Source organism: Carcharodon carcharias, chromosome 2 (genome assembly GCF_017639515.1).
Source record: "Carcharodon carcharias isolate sCarCar2 chromosome 2, sCarCar2.pri, whole genome shotgun sequence".
Classification (NCBI taxonomy): domain Eukaryota; kingdom Metazoa; phylum Chordata; class Chondrichthyes; order Lamniformes; family Lamnidae; genus Carcharodon; species Carcharodon carcharias.
In genome coordinates, this window is record NC_054468.1 from 126558821 (window position 1) to 126576113 (window position 17293).

General features: G+C 45.1%; 1 protein-coding gene across 1 annotated transcript; it reads right to left on the minus strand.

Moving 5' to 3' along the window:
- Positions 1 to 3522: 3522 nt before the first annotated feature.
- LOC121289259 (small integral membrane protein 26-like) lies at positions 3523 to 7966 on the minus strand. The gene is made up of 2 exons (XM_041208517.1): positions 7691 to 7966; positions 3523 to 5111 (listed from the first exon to the last, which is right to left on the minus strand). Exons 1-2 carry the CDS (start codon positions 7839 to 7841, stop codon positions 4930 to 4932), a joined length of 333 nt encoding a protein of 110 aa, XP_041064451.1. The 5' UTR covers positions 7842 to 7966; the 3' UTR covers positions 3523 to 4929.
- Between the last annotated feature and the right edge of the window lie 9327 nt (positions 7967 to 17293).

The following is a 17293-nucleotide window of genomic DNA, read 5'->3' on the forward strand; positions in this document are numbered from 1 at the left end:
CGATAAGGAATCGCACATAAGGCTACTTAATAAGATAACAGGTCATGGTGTTGGAAGTGTATTAGCATGGATAGAGGATTGGCTAACTAATAAAGGCAGAGAGTTGGGATAAGGGGGACATTTTCAGGATGGCAGCCTGTAACTAGTGGAGTGTCACAGGGATCAGTGCTTGGGCCACAATTATTTACAACATATATTAATGACTTGGGTGAGGGAAGTGAATGTACTATCGCCAAGTTTGTGGGTGACACAAAAATGACACAAAGAGTCTACAGAGGGATATAGACAGGTTAAGTGAGTGGGCAAAACTTGGCAGATGGAATATAATGTGGGAAAATGTGAGGTTATGCTCTTTGGCAGGGAGAATAGAGGAGCTGGATATTATTTAACTGTAGAAAGACTGCAGAAAGCTGCAGCACAGAGGGATTTGGGAGTCCTCATGCATGAATCACAAAAAACTAGCATACCAATTCAGCAGGTAATAGGGAAGGCAAATGGAATGTTGACCTTTATTTCAAAGGGAATGGAGTATAAAAATAGGCAAGTCTTGCTAAAACTATACAAAGCACTAGTTAGACCACACTTAGAATACAGTTTTGGTTGCCTTATCTAAAGAAAGATATACTGGCATTGGAGGCAGTCCAGACAAGATTCATTAGGTTGATCCTGGGTAAGGAAGGCTTTTCTTATGAAAAGAGGTTGAGTAGGTTGGCCTGTACTCATTAGAGTTTAGAAGAATGAGAGGCGACCTTATTGAAACATATGATTCTTAGGGGGATTGACAGGGTAGATGCTGAGAGGTTGTTTCCCCTTGTGGAAGAGTCTAGGACCAGAGGGCAGGCAAATTGGCCATGCGGCCTTTGCATTTTTCAACAAACCTCATCCACAGGTGGGAAGAGATTCCCATGATGAAATAAAAGTATAAATAAATTTCTGTGGACAGCATTTTCATTAGTTAAATTTTCAGGTGACTGATTATGATGCATAGACACTTTTTTTCAGCTTCTGAAACATTTATTTTTGCTGTTTCAGGTCTTCAGCTCTCTGAGGTAGCTCCCTGCCTTCAGGGAGCTTTCTGTCAGCAATGGCTTCGTGTTCCAACAATCTCTGTTTTTACTGCAGTTTTCCAGCATCCACAGTATCCTGCTTTTGTGTGAATAAAACTCCCATTTGTCCAACTCACAGGACAAATGTCTAAATTATTAAAGTTTATTGTGGTACATTTACACCTACTTGTGTCAGCAATTGATAGCTCTGTTCTATTTCAAGGAGGTAAACATATCTGACTAGGCACACACAGCAATAACAATGCTTAAGTCACAGGGGCTGACTCAGGTGGTGTGAAGAGTGTCCAGTTAAAGCATGCAACAATTAGCCTGGGAATTGAGTGTTTTTCGATCTTGTAAAGCTGTAATTTTAATTATGGCTCATCCATTGTATCTAGTCAAATGCCCAGGATATGATATATCCAAAATCACTAAACTGCTGACATGTTTTTTTATTCATTCATGGGATGTGGGTGTCGCTGCAGCATTTGTTGCCCATCCCTAATTCCCTTGAGAAGGTGGCAGTGAGCTGCCTTCTTGAACCACTGCAGCCTAAGTGGTGTAGGTACACTCACAGTGCAATTGGGGAGGGAGTTCCAGGATTTTGACCCAGCAACAGTGAAGGAACAGCAATATATTTCCAAGTCAGGATGGTGAGTGGTTTGGAGAGGAGCTTGCAGGTGGTGGTGTTCCCATGTGTCTGCTGCCCTTGTCCTTCTAGATTGTAGTGATTGTGGGTTTGAAAGGAGGCTTGGTGAATTCCTGCAGTGCATCTTGTAGATGGCACACACTGCTGCCACTGTGCTTCGGGAGTGGAGGGAGTGAATGTTTGTCCTGGATGGTATCAAGCTTCTTGAATGTTGTTGGAACTGCACTCACCCAGGCAAATGGAGAGTATTCCATCACACTCCTGACTTGTGCCTTGTAGATGGTGGACAGGCTTTGGGGAGTCAGGAGATGAGTTACGCGCCACAGAATTCTTAACCTCTGGCTGCTCTTGTAGCCACAGTATTAAATGTCTAGTCCAGTTCAATTTCTGGTCAACGGTAACCCCCAGGATGTTGATAGTGGGGCATTCAGCGAAGGCAATGCCTTTGAATGTCAAGGGGCAATGGTTAGGTTCTCTCTTGTTGGAGATGGTCATTGCCTGGCACTTGTGTGGCGCATATGTTACTTGCTACTTGTCAGCCCAATCCTGGATATTGTCCAGGTCTTGCTGCATTTGGACATGGACTGCCTCAGTATCTGAGGAGTTGCAAATGGTGCTGAACATTGTGCAATCATCAGTGAACATCCCTACTTCTGACCTTATGATGGAAGGAAGGTCATCGATGAAGCAGCTGAAGATGGTTGGGCCTAGGACACTACCCTGAGGAACTCCTGCAGTGATGTCCTGGAACTGAGATGATTGACCTCCAACAACAACCATCTTCCAACCAGTGGAGAGTTTTTCCCTGATTCCCACTGACTCCAGTTTTGCTAGGGCTCCTTCGTGCCATACTCAGTCAAATGCTGCCTTAATGTCGAGGGCAGTCACTCTCACCTTACCTCTGGATGTCAGTTCTTCTGCCCATGTTTGGAGCAAGGCTGCAATGAGGTCAGCTGAGTGGCCCTGGCAGAACCCAAACTGAGCGCCAGTAAGCAGGTTATTGCCAAGCAAATACTGTTTGCTGGAGCTGTTGATGACCCCTTCCATCACTTTACTGATGATCAAAAGCAGACTGATAAGGCAGTAATTGGCTAGGTTGGATTTGTCCTGCTTTTTTGTGTACAGGACATACCTGGGCAATTTTCCAGATTGTCGGGTAGATGCCAGTGTTGTAGCTGTATCGGAAAAGCTTGGCTAGGAGCATGGCTAATTCTGGAGCACAAGTCTTCAGTACTATTGCCGGAATATTGTCAGGGCCATAGGCTTTGCGGTATCCAATGCCTTCAGCCATTTTTTTGATATCACGTGGAGTGAATTGAATTGGCTGAAGACAGACACCTATGATGCTGGGGTTCTCCAGGGGAGACCAAGATGGATCATTCACTTGGCACTTATGGCTGAAGATTGTTGCAAATGTTTCAGCCTTATTTTCTGGACTGATGTGCTGGGCTCCCCCATCATTTGAGGATGGGGATATTTGTGCAGCCTTCTCCTCCAGTGAGTTGTTTAATTGTCCACCACCATTCACGATTGAATGTGGCAGAACTGCAGAGCTTAGATCTGATCCCTTCGTTCTGGAATGCCTAGCTTTATCTGTCTCTTGCTGCTTATGCTGTTTTGCATGCAAGTTGCAGCTTCACCAGATTGACAGCTCATTTTTAGGTATGCCTGGTGCTGCTCCTGGCATGCCCTCCTGCACTCTTCGTTGAACACTGACACATTGCACCCATACCAAAAGTGTTCCCTAAAACAAACAGTGAAGCGATATACATCCAATAGATCGTCCAACACGCAAACAATCCCAGAACTCGGATCTCAAATACGCTCTTAGCTTTTAATCAGAGTTTATTTCTGAAAACTTCAAAACAGAAATCACACAGATCAAATTCCTGTTAGTTATTGCATGCTTTGGCTGGACACTGTCCACAAACACTGAGTCCAGCCCGCCATTTAAGAATCAGTTACAGTAATTGGGGTGCACTCACCGAACCCCCACAATGTTATATCCACAAAAAAGACAATGAAAATTAGTAGGCTAGCCAGCACAATAAAAAATTTCAGTGCCTGTCGCCTAGGTAATGTGAGTCGAAGGGAACAGATAGCTTGATTGTACCTCCCCACCCCTCCTCCCCTTGGAACTTAAACCATTATACGAATCAATGTGCAGAATTAAACTTACAATCCAGATATTTGGGAGACTTCAGAGGCATAACTTCACAACAGATTTTCATATTGACCCTTCTTTCACAGTGAAGGTTTATTATGATGGTAGCAAGATGCACATTGCTTTTAGACAAGTTTTACTCTTTTTCTCATCTGCTGATTAAGAAATCAAATAGATGTATACATTGATAATTAATTTGTATAATTATATAACTCTTAAGTGAATAATGAAGAAAACATTAGACCCAGATGTGTTGACACTGAATATTTCCTTCTAGCTTGGGTCTTCATTGTTAATTGTATGCGAGTGGCAGGCTTTAACTGGGGTTTCACTTGAGCACATATAAAGAGATACTGATGAAGAGTCATACGGACTCGAAACGTCAACTGTGTTCCTCTCCGCAGATGCTGTCAGACCTGCTGAGTTTTTCCAGCGATTTTTGTTTTTGTTAAAGAGACACTTATTGAAACTGTGTCTAGTTGAGTTTGGAGGTGAATGCTTGTAAATGTTTCACTATGTAAATGAAGGTAAGACAGAGTAAAGATTCCAGTACTATCCTCCACCAACTCACTATCTGGAGTATAGTATTCAGCCACCTTTAAAAAAGCTAAGGCCACCTGGAGAGACAGGAAGGATCATTCATCTCAGCACTCCAAGCTGACTGGCTTCAAAGCAATAATGCGAGGAAGGGACAAAGAAAGAAAATGGGTCTGCACTGACAAAAAGGTGTTCTGCAGAGTTTGATTATTTGACTAAAAAAATGTTGTGCATAATTTAAAAACAGCTGAATTCTCTCAAAATGCAACTGAAATCCCTCTCCACATGAGGTGCAAAGCCAGCACTGTAGAGATGCTACAGATACTATCCATTAAAAACTGACACAAGCTCCGTACAAGGTAATAGATCAAAAAATGCTCCCGGGTAGAAACCAGATGCTCAAGCGCAGTTTGCCCTTCTCAAAGCATTTGTACAAATTGAAAGTATGTTTGTTTGCAAAATCCCTCAGTGGCAAAGGAAGACTGAATCATGAGCTTTTAACAATACCATCCAAAGCAGTCATCATTTGAATTCTATTTCTCTACTGGAGTATCAGGTGGAACACCAAAGATAGATTTCCCGTACGTGTAGATTCTGGATGAAAAGGGGACAAATCCTTCCTTTACAACAACATTTGTCTTGACAAATTCTTTGGGAGGTTGTTTCGGAGACTCAAAAGTGATGCTCTCTTGGAGTTCAGCTTGGCACATGACTTCTATAGAAAAGCAAGCAAAGACCAATTAACGAACGTAGGCGAAAGGCCATTTATCATTATCCCCAAAACATGGGTCGGGGGAAGGTGTTCCAAGTCATGCTATTTGAGTAGTTTAAGGGTGTGGCTCAGATATGTTACAAATAAACCTACCTAGAGAAGGTTAAAAGCACACCGCGTGAGGCATTATTTTGAAAAACAATTTGCATTTATACAGCACCTTTAATGTAGCTTAAAAAAATTCCAAAGTTCTTCACAGGGATGATTATCAAACCAACTTTGACACTGAACCTCACAGGGAGATATTAGATCAGATGACCAAAAGCTTGGTCAAAGAGGTAGGCTTTAATCAGGATCTTAAAGGAGGGAAGTGAGGTGCAGAAGGTTAGGAAAGGAATTCAGAGCTAAGTGCCTACCTAGACATCTGAAGACACAACCACCAATGGTGGACGAAGATGTGTTAAGAGGCCATAATTATCTGAAAAGGAAGAATGTGCAGGGTTTTGGGAAGAAGGTGGGAGAGTAGCACTAAGGGAATTGCTCATGTGGAGAGCCAGTGCAGCCACAGCAGACTGAATAGCCTCTTTCTGTGCTTAGCAATTATGACACCTGAAGGAATGCAGAGATCTGGGAGGGTTGTAGGACTGGAAGAGGTTTGAGATTCAGAGAGGAGAGGCCATGGGTAGAGGTTGTGAGGTCACCATTGCTGGCTCAAAACCCTAGGAGTCCATATAGTGGTGTAACTACACCACTCAGACTGCAATGGTCCAAGAAAGTTCACCATCACCCTCTCAAGGACAATTAGGGATGAGTAATAAATGTTGGCCTTTCCAAGACCTCCATGTATAATGAAAGAATAAAACAAAAGTCTGGTTCAGCCTGATACAGTGGCCAGGGAGTGTGATGGGAGTCCATGACTATGGAATGGGCTTTGTGGCAGGAACCAAAGGCATTGGCATCTGTCTTCCTAGTATTTAAATGGAGGAAATTTTTGCTCATCTAATACTGGATGCTGGACAAGCACATGACAAATTTGAGATATTGGAGGGGCTTGAGAGTCATTTCAGGCAGAGGAGGCCATTCAGCCCATGTCAGGTCCCTGCAGAGCAAACAGTCAGTCTCATTCCGCCCTCTGTCCCCGTAACCCTGCAGTTTATCTCCTTCAAAGAGCTCATCCAATTTCCTTTTGAAATCTGTAACCAGATAACCTTTTTTTTTGCAATGTTGATTGAGGGATAAATATTGGCACTGGGGATAACTCCCCTGCTCTTCTTCAAAATAGTGCTGGATCTTTTACATCCAGCAGAACAGGCAGATGGGGTCTCGGTTTAACATCTCATCCAAAACACGGTGCCTACGGCAGTGCAGCGCTCCTTTGGCACTGGAGTGTCAGCCTTGATTTTTGTTGTCAAGTCCTGGAGTTGAACCCGAATCCAGAACCTTGTGACTCAGATGCAAGTAACTGCTAACAACTGAGTCACTGCTGACACATAGTGATCTCTATTCTAAAAGGTACAATTCTGAATGGGGTGCAGGAGCAGAGGGAACTGGGTTTATATGTGTATTAGTCATTGATGTTGGCAGGACAGGTTGATAGAGCAATTAATAAGGCCCAGATTATCCTAGGCTTTATTATTAAGTGCATAGAGTATAAAAGCAAAGAGGTTATGGTAAACTTGTATAAATCAATGTTTGGTCTCTACCGGAATATTGCATCCAGTTCTGGGTACAACACTTTAGAAAAGAGGGCATTAAACAGGGTGCAGTAAAGATTCATGAGAATTGTACCAGGGATGAGGAACATCAGTTATATAGGAAGATTGGAGAAGCTGGGGCTGGTCTCCTTGGAGAAGAGAAGGTTGAGAGGAGATTTGATAGAGATATTCAAAATCATGAGGGCTCTTAGACAAAGTAGTAAGGTGAAAGCAAAATACTGCGAATGCTGGAAATCTGAAATAAAAACAGAAATTGCTAGTAAATCTCAGCAGGTCTGGCAGCATCTGTGGGGAGTTAATGTTTTGAGTCCATATGACTCCTCTCCATAGGTGCTGCCAGAGCTACTGAGTTTTTCCAGCACTTTCTGTTTTTATTATGGCGACAAGCTGTTCCTACTGGTGGGGGGGGGGGGGGGGCGCCAGAACAACAGGTTTAAGGTTACAGACAAAAGAAGCAATGGCGACACGAGGAAGAGTTTTTCATGCAGCGAGTGATTAAGATCTGGAATGCGCTGCCTGGGATTGAGGTGGCAGCGGCAGGTGCAATCATGGCAGCCAAGAGGGAATTGGATTATTACGCCAAAAAAGTAATGTGCAGGGTTACAGGGAGAAGGCAGGGAAACAGTACTAGGTGCATTGGGAGAGCTGGTGCAGACACGATGGGCCGAAAGGCCTCCTTCTGCCCCGTAACCACTCTGTAATGGGTGAGATTTATTTGGCATTTAATGCTACTTCTCCCCGTAGCCCTGCACATTCTTCCTTTTCAGATAAGAATCCAATTCTCTCTCCCATGCCTCAAATTTGAACCTGGTTCCACCAGGCAGCCGCCACACAGATTGAGGTTTATTTTGCACGCGGTGCTTTTACCGGTGGCGTCCTCGGCGCCGCTCCTGGTGGTCGCCTCTTGTCGCTTCCTTCTCAGGTGGAAGAAGCCGTAGGTGCCGAGCATGGTCCAGATGCCAACGGCATAAACCAGGGAGACCCTGGCATTCCAACGGGCAATATCCTTCAGGGTCATTCTCCCGCAGCACGTGACCAAACGCACGCAGCCACGCCCCTTAGAAACAGGCCCTGGCCTTAGCCACGCCCCCTAAAGACAGGCCGTGCCCTTATCCGCGTCCCCGAGACACAGGCCCAGCCCTTATCCACGCCCACTAGAGACAGGCCCCGCCCTTATCCCCGGTCCCCCCAGAGGCCACGCCCCCGAAAAACGGGTCACGCCTTCAAACTGTCATGTCTCCAGCCCTTTGTCCTGCGCCCTGCCTCCTCCCCTTGGAAGCAATGTCAATTCGAGTTCCAGTAGAATGGTATCGGGTTGCACCCCCACCTCACACGAACTCGACTCTGGCTATAAGTGTTATTGTTTCAGGAGGCGCCGCCTTCTTACCACCATTCGCTCTTATCAGCACCTCCAATGAAGTGGGTGAGCGGCCCACTGATACCAACACTCCCACCGCAGCGCCCCCTCTGCCTGGTCCTCCCACTGCAGCGCCTCCTCCAACCGGTCCTCCCACCGCAGCGCCCTTCTCTGCTCGATCCTCCCACCGCAGCGCCCCCCCTGCCCGGTCTTCCCACCGCAGCGCCGCCCCCTCCCCCGGTCCTCCTGCCGCAGCGCCGCCCCCCCCCCCCCCTTGTCCTCCCACCGCAGCGCAGCGCAGCGCAGCGCCCTCTCCAACCGGCCCTCCCCCCTGCAGCGCCACCTCCAACCGGTCCTCCCACCGTAGCGCCGCCCCCGGTCCCTGCCCGCTCTTCCAGCTGCAGCGCCCCCCCCCCCCCCCCCCCCCCCAGCCGCCCGGTATTCCTCTGGCTGGGAAATACAAGGTAAACCATATGAATTATGGAGACCCTTACAACATGGAAGGAGGCTATTCGGCCCATCGAGTCCTTGCTGGCTGTGTGTAGAGGATTCCAATCAGATTCAGTTCACCACTCTATCTCCAGCAAGTTTATTTCCCTTGTGCTCTTCCAATTTTATTTTGAAATGGTCGAATTGCCTGTCATTACTACTTCCACAATAAAGGTTTTCTGCATTTGCAGAATAGCCTCATGATTTATTTTACTTTGTTAAAAAATATTTTCTGCATGTTTCCCTTCTACAACCTGTTCCCATGTAACAGGTCAAGGGGCTAATGGCCTCCTCCTGTTCCTAATTAACAGCTCAAGGGGATGAATGGCTCCTCCTGTTCCAATGTAATATCTCAAGAGGCTGAATGGCCTCCTGTTCCTATGTAACAGGTCAAGGGGCCAAATGGCCTCCTCCTGCTCCTGTGTAACAGGTCAAGGGGCCGAATGGCCTCCTCCCGTTCCTGTGTAATTGGTTAGGGGGTGCTGAATGGTCACCTCCTGTTCCTAATTAACAAGTCAAGGGGCTGAAGAACCTCATCCTTTTCTGGGTGGAGCGATCCAATCAGTCCCATTCCTCTAATTAATTAAGCTAACGTGGAACTAAGTGGTACATTCACAGGAAAGTCTTGGATTCCCATCCCCTGAACCAGTTACATCGTCTAGAGGTACTCCCCTTTTACAAGGTTTGTTCCTGCCCTTACCCCACTTCACTCCATTATCCAAAGGCCTGTATTAAGAGTCAACTGAACCCCATTGCACCACTGCAGCAGTTTGTGAATTTGAATCTGTTTTTGAAAAAAATTGGAAAATTAAAAAGGTGATATTAAAAGTAAAAATTACACATAGCAGATGAAATTTTGCCAGACAAACTTTGCTACCCAGGAAGTATGTTAACATCGGATGGAAAGTGTGACCAAGAAATAAAACAAAGGATTGGAATGGTCAAAAAGATGCATTTCACAAAATGAAAAAGATTATGATCAATTCAAAATTAGCCATGAAAACAAAACTGAGAATCCTGGAATGCCACATCACACCAATTTTGACATACGAAAGCGAGTGTTGGACCATCAGTGAAGCAATGCAGAGAAGAATTGAGCCTGCAAAGTTATGGTTTTTGAGGCGAATAATGAAAATATCTCGGACAAGTCACACTATCAGTGAAGAGGTACTGGTAAAATCTGAGACGAAGGGAACTCAGGAGTAGCAGTTGGAATTTCTTGAGCACGTAGTAAGAATTTTTTTTCTTTACTCTTTCATGGGATGTGGGCATCATTGGCAAGGCCAGCATTTGTTGCCCATCCCTAATTGCCCTTGAACTGAGTGGCTTGCCACACTTTTCAGAGGGCAGTTAAGAGTCAACCACATTGCTGTGGGTCTGGAGTCACAAGTAGGCCAGACCTTCCCTTAAGGACATTAGTGAACCAGATGGGTTTTTACAAAAATCAACAGTGGTTTCATGGTCACCATTATTGAGACTAGCTTTTCAATTCCAGATTATTAATTGAATTTAAATTCCACCAGCTGCCATGGTGGGATTTGAACCCTTATCCCCAGAACATTAGCCTGGACCTCTTTCTAGATTATTAGTCTAATGATGTTACCACTACACCACCAACTCCCCCTAACAGTCATGATTTAGAAAGTCTGATGCTGCTGGGAAGCATCCATGGTGAAAGAGATCAAAATAGACGAAGAATGGTCTTTTTAAAGAGCCTCACAAACTGGATGAATGCACCACCAGCAAAGATGATCCACGCCTCTGAACCAAGATTAACATGGAGGTCCATGGTCACTAATGCCTTATTAGGGCATGGGTACCTGAAGAGAGAGAACAGATGCACGTAAACACAGGAAAATGTGAGCTGGTCTATTTTGATAGGAAGCATTACAATACAAGTTACATGGTACAATTGTAAACAGGATGCAAGAACAGGGAGACCCTGGGGCTGTTTGGGCACTAATCATTGAAGGCAGCAGGTCAGGTTAACAAAGCAGTTAGTTAAGCATATGGGTCCTAGGTTTTATAAGCAGAGGCATGTTAAAATCAGGATGTTTTGATAAACCTTTATAAAATACTTGTTAAGCTGTAGCTGGAATATTCTATCTAGTTCTGGACACCAAACGGAAAATGTCAAGGCTTTGGAGGGGGTACAGATTAAAACCATTAGAATGGTTTTAGGGATGAGGGATTAGAATTACATGGATAGACTGGAGAAACTTGGGGATATTGTAGGTATACCTACACCACATGAATTGCAGCAGTTCAAGAAGGTGGTTCACCACCACCTTCTCAAGGGCATTTAGGGATGGGCAATAAATGCTGGCCTAGTCAGCAATGCTCACAACCCTTGAAAGAATGATAAAAGTAAAAATTCTCTTTAGAACAGAGAAAACCAAGAGAAGATTTGATAGGGATGTTCAAAATCATGAAGGGTTTAGACAGAGTAAATAAAGAGAAACCATTTCCAATGGCTGAAGGGTCAATAACGAGAGGCCACAGACTTAAGATGCTGGCAAAAGAATGGGAGATGACATGAGGAAAAGCTTTTTTGTGCAATGAGTGGTTAGAATTTGGAATGTACTGATAGGGTGATGGATACAGGTTCAATAAGTAGTCTTCAAAAAGAAATTGGATCAATACTCGAGAAAATACTGCTATAGGGATATGGACAAAGAGCAGGAGGGATTGGGACTAACTGGATTGTTTTTCAAAAGAGCCTATGCAGACTTGATGGGCTGAATGGCTTCCTATGCTGTACTGTTCTATGATTCTATGAACCAGTCCACTATTCAGGACAGAATTAATAGTCACATGGAAAAATGTGGATTGATTCAGAAGAGTCAGCATGGATTTGTTAAAGGAAAATCATGTCTAACCAACTTGCTGGAAGTTTTTAAAGAGGTAACATGGTTAATGAGGGCAAGGCCATTGATGTGGTGTATATGGACTTACAAAAGGCGTTTGATACTGTGCCACAGAACAGACTTGTGAGGAGAGTTATAGGTCATGGAATAAAAGGGACAGTGGCAACGTGGATACAAAATTGGTTGAGGGATAGGGAACATAGAGTAATGGGCTGGAAGGAAGTTTGTAGTGGAGTTCCCCAGGGGTCAATATTAGGACTCTTTCTTTTCCTGATATATATATATATATATATATATATATATATAAATGATCTAGATCTTGGTGTGCAGGGGACAATTTCAAAGTTTGCAGGTGACACAAAACTTGGGAGAATTGTAAACTGTGAGGAGGACAGTGTAGAACTTCAAAAGGATATTGACAAATTAGTGAAGTTGGCAGCTAGGTGACAGATGAAGTTCAATGTGGAGAAGTGTGAGGTGGTACACTTTGGTACAAAGAACATGGAGAGACAGTATAAAATAAAACGTGTTATTCTAATGGGTGTGCAGGAGCAGAGATACCTGGGTGTATATGTACATAAGTCATTAAAGGTGGCAGGACAGGTAGGGAGAGCTGTTTCTAAAGCATACAGTATTCTAGGTTTTATTAATAGGGGCATAGAGTGCAAGAGCAGGGAAGTTTTGATGAGCTTATATAAAGACACTGGTTAGACCTCAGCTGGAGTATTGTGCACAGTTCTGGGTGCCACACTGTAGGAAGGACATGAACGCACTGGAGAGAGTGCAAAAGAGGTTTATGAGAATGATTCCAGGGATGAGACACTTCAGTTATGAGGAAAGATTGGGGAGGTTGGGATTGTTTTCCTTGGAGTGGAGAAGGCTAAAAGGAGACTTGATAGAAGTTTTCAAAATCATGGGGGTTCTAGACAAAGTAGATACGGAGAAACTGTTCCCACTCGTAAACAGATCGAGAATCAGAGGGCAGTTTTAAAGTGTTTTGCAAAAGAAGCAAATGCGAGGTGAGAGAAAACTTTTTCACACAGTGCGTAATTAGGGTTTGGAATTCACTGCCTGGAAGTGTGGTGGAGGTGGGTTCAATTAAGGCATTCAAGAGGGCATTGGATGATTATTTAAATAGAAACAATGTGCAGGGTTCCAGGGAAAAGACAGGAGATTGGCACTAAGTTAAAATGCCCAGAAAGCCGGTGCAGACAGGATGGGTCAAATGGCCTCCTTCTGCACTGTAACAATTCTGTGGTTCTATGATTTAACATGTTTCCCCTTGTGGGGGAGTCAAAAACTAGGGGGCACAGTGTAAAAATTAAAGGTCTCCCATTTAAGACAGATGAAGAGAATATTTTTCTCTCAGAGTGTCATTAGTCTGTGGAACTATTTTCCCCAGAAAGCAGTGGAGGCTGGGTCATTGAATATATTCAAGGCTGAGTTAGATAGTCAAGGGTCATGGGGGTTGTGAATGTAGGGGTGGGGGAGCAGGCAGGAAAGTGGATTTGAGGCTACAATCAGATCAGACATGATTTTATCGAATGGGGCCAAATAGCCGTCTCCTGCTCCTATTTCTCATGTTCAATGATTGTGAAGCATGTAGAAGATTTGTGATGACATAATGACCATTCTTGTTATGCTTCCCATGAACATCCATTGTGCAGCCTTGCATTCTTTTCAACAGTATCCTTCATTTCGGAACTCATTCCTTTGCCTGTATATCCCTGGACATGGCCTTTATTATTATCCGTGTGTGTTGTGAATGTTCAGGTACCCACCCTGACAGATGGGCAGATAGATCTCTGTACTCTCGGCAATTTCAAAGCTTCATCTATCTTTTCTCTTTGCAGACATTAACTAGCTTGCTTTGTGCATCTGTCATTTGTTGTTTCCCCTTTTTATTTCACTCTTCCTAGAGACATTTGCTGAACACATGGGTAGGATCGTTAATAAGGACTTCAACAACCTCCTTTGCCATCCAGTCTGTCATTATGTGAATTACAATCTGGAGTATATTTCCCGAAAGTGTGTGGAAGCCGCTGTGATGGATAAAGACTTGAAGTGGAAAAAATTGCAGAGCTAGGGGAAAGGGCAGGGTGGGGGGGGGAACTAACTGGATAAGTCAACAAAGGCAGGCATGGACTGAATTGGCTCCTTCTGTACTTTATTACTCTATAATGTTATAACAGTTTGAATTTGTGATTGATTACTAAATCTCAGTGAAATATTGTACTTGCTCGAATTAGAGAGGTTTAACCCTATGACCCTACAGATGGCAGCAATGCACTCTCTGTATTGGCAGAGCTAAAGAAGTGAAATTCTCAGCTATGCTTCATGAGTGCGTGTGTGTGTGTGTGTGTTGCAGAGCGGAGGAGGGGGCAAACTAAAGAAGGGTAGATGGATCAAGGATGAATGGATGGAGGATTAAAGGGTGCATGTACAGAACATATAAGGCATTGAAAGTGCTATTGAGCCACAAAGGACACCAAAGTCAATGTAAAGAAGTGTCGAAATACTTGCATATACAGGGCGTTAATTCCCTATCTGCACCATGGTTGATTTCTCAGGCCTTCCACTGATGACTGAAAAGCTTGACCCAGCAAACTACAGGTGGTCTTCTATTGGTCACGGCATAGGTGAGTCACAGTAACACCCTGACATGCATCCAAGGTTTAAACACCCTGCGTGCCCCAGTAACACAAGTTTAGGGAACTCTTCCTGGTAACATAACTGCAGCAGTTGTGTGTTTTTTTTTTGCAGTTTCTTGGCCTTCTCCTGAACTAGCACAGCTGTCAATTTTGAGTTGACGCCCCTAAGAGCTGCAGCTGTATTTTATTTCCTGCTCGCATCTCACCAGTGAGTTTCAGCCCAACCTCACTGAATATAAGTCCCCGTCTTGGATAACCCCCCTAGATCAGGCAAGCATATTAAAGTAACCCTAAACAAAAACAGAATTACCTGGAAAAACTCAGCAGGTCTGGCAGCATCGGCGGAGAAGAAAAGAGTTGATGTTTCGAGTCCTCATGACCCTTCGACAGAACTTGAGTTCGAGTCCAAGAAAGAGTTGAAATATAAGCTGGTTTAAGGTGTGTGTGTGTGGGGGGCGGAGAGAGAGAGAGAGAGGTGGGGGGGGTGTGGTTGTAGGGACAAACAAGTAGTGATAGAAGCAGATCATCAAAAGATGTCAACGACAATAGTACAATAGAACACATAGGTGTTAAAGTTTTGGTGATATTATCTAAACGAATGTGCTAATTAAGAATGGATGGTAGGGCACTCAAGGTATAGCTCTAGTGGGGTTTTTTTTTATAATGGAAATAGGTGGGAAAAGGAAAATCTTTATAATTTATTGGAAAAAAAAGGAAGGGGGAAACAGAAAGGGGGTGGGGATGGGGGAGGGAGTTCACGACCTAAAGTTGTTGAATTCAATATTCAGTCCGGAAAGCTGTAAAGTGCTTAGTCGGAAGATGAGGTGTTGTTCCTCCAGTTTGTGTTGGGCTTCACTGGAACAATGCAGCAAGCCAAGGACAGACATGTGGGCAAGAGAGCAGGGTGGAGTGTTAAAATGGCAAGCGACAGGGAGGTTTGGGTCATTCTTGCGGACAGACCGCAGGTGTTCTGCAAAGCGGTCGCCCAGTTTACGTTTGGTCTCTCCAATGTAGAGGAGACCACATTGGGAGCAACGAATGCAGTAGACTAAGTTGGGGGAAATGCAAGTGAAATGCTGCTTCACTTGAAAGGAGTGTTTGGGTCCTTGGACGGTGAGGAGAGAGGAAGTGAAGGGGCAGGTGTTGCATCTTTTGCGTGGGCATGGGGTGGTGCCATAGGAGGGGGTTGAGGAGTAGGGATTGATGGAGGAGTGGACCAGGGTGTCCCAGAGGGAGCAATCCCTACGGAATGCCGATAAGGGGGGTGAAGGGAAGATGTGTTTGGTGGTGGCATCATGCTGGAGTTGGCGGAAATGGCAGAGGATGATCCTTTGAATGCGGAGGCTGGTGGGGTGATAAGTGAGGACAAGGGGGACCCTATCATGTCTCTGGGAGGGAGGAGAAGGCGTGAGGGCGGATGCGCGGGAGATGGGCCGGACACGGTTGAGGGCCCTGTCAACGACCATGGGTGGAAAACCTCAGTTAAGGAAGAAGGAGGACATGTCAGAGGAACTGTTTTTGAAGGTAGCATCATCGGAACAGATGCGACGGAGGCGAAGGAACTGAGAGAATGGGATGGAGTCCTTACAGGAAGCGGGGTGTGAGGAGCTGTAGTCGAGATAGCTGTGGGAGTCGGTGGGTTTGTAATGGATATTGGTGGACAGTCTATCACCAGAGATTGAGACAGAGAGGTCAAGGAAGGGAAGGGAAGTGTCAGAGATGGACCACGTGAAAATGATGGAGGGGTGGAGATTGGAAGCAAAATTAATAAATTATTCCAAGTCCCGACGAGAGCATGAAGCGGCATCGAAGTAATCATCGATGTACCAGAGAAAGAGTTGTGGAAGGGGGCCGGAGTAGGACTGGAACAAGGAATGTTCCACATACCCCATAAAGAGACAGGCATAGCTGGGGCCCATGCGGGTACCCATAGCCACACCTTTTATTTGGAGGAAGTGAGAGGAGTTGAAGGAGAAATTGTTCAGTGTGAGAACAAGTTCAGCCAGACGGAGGAGAGTAGTGGTGGATGGGGATTGTTCGGGCCTCTGTTCGAGGAAGAAGCTAAGGGCCCTCAGACCATCCTGGTGGGGGATGGAGGTGTAGAGGGATTGGACGTCCATGGTGAAGAGGAAGCGGTTGGGGCCCGGGAACTGGAAATTGTTGATGTGACGTAAGGTGTCAGAGGAATCACGGATGTAGGTGGGAAGGGACTGGACAAGGGGAAAGAGAAGGGAGTCAAGATAACGAGAAATGAGTTCTGTGGGGCAGGAGCAAGCTGAGATGATCGGTCTACCGGGGCAGTTCTGTTTGTGGATTTTGGGTAGGAGATAGAAGCGGGCCGTCCGAGGTTGGGCGACTATCAGGTTGGAAGCTGTGGGAGGGAGATCCCCAGAGGAGATGAGGTCAGTGACAGTCCTGGAAACAATGGCTTGATGTTCAGTGGTGGGGTCATGGTCCAGGGAGAGGTAGGAGGAAGTGTCTGCGAGTTGACGCTCAGCCTCTGTGAGGTAGAGGTCACTGCGCCAGACAACAACAGCACCACCCTTGTCAGCGGGTTTGATGACAATGTCAGGGTTGGACCTGAGAGAATGGAGTGCAGTAAGTTCAGAGAGAGACAGGTTAGAATGGGTGAGAGGAGCAGAGAAATTGAGATGACTAATGTCGCGCCGACAGTTCTCAATGAAAAAAAGATGAAAAAATTATAAAGATTTTCCTTTTCCCATCTATTTCCATTATAAAAAAAAACCCCACTAGAGCTATACCTTGAGTGCCCTACCATCCATTCTTAATTAGCACATTCGTTTAGATAATATCACCAACTTTAACACCTATGTGTTCTATTGTACTATTGTCATTGACACCTTTTGATGATCTGCTTCTATCACTACTTGTTTGTCCCTACAACCACACCACCCCCCTCCCCCACCTCTCTCTCTCTCCGCCCCCCACACACACACCTTAAACCAGCTTATATTTCAACTCTTTCTTGGACTTGAACTCAAGTTCTGTCGAAGGGTCATGAGGACTCGAAACGTCAACTCTTTTCTTCTCCGCCGATGCTGCCAGACCTGCTGAGTTTTTCCAGGTAATTCTGTTTTTGTTTTGG

Excerpts from the sequence above, each read along its gene's own strand:
- LOC121289259 (XM_041208517.1), bottom strand. The coding sequence starts at position 7,841 with ATGACCCTGAAGGATATTGCCCGTTGGAATGCCAGGGTCTCCCTGGTT. Across the intron at positions 5,112-7,690 it reads CGGCGCCGAGGACGCCACCG|AAGTCATGTGCCAAGCTGAA; the intron begins GTAAAAGCACCG and ends GCTTTTCTATAG.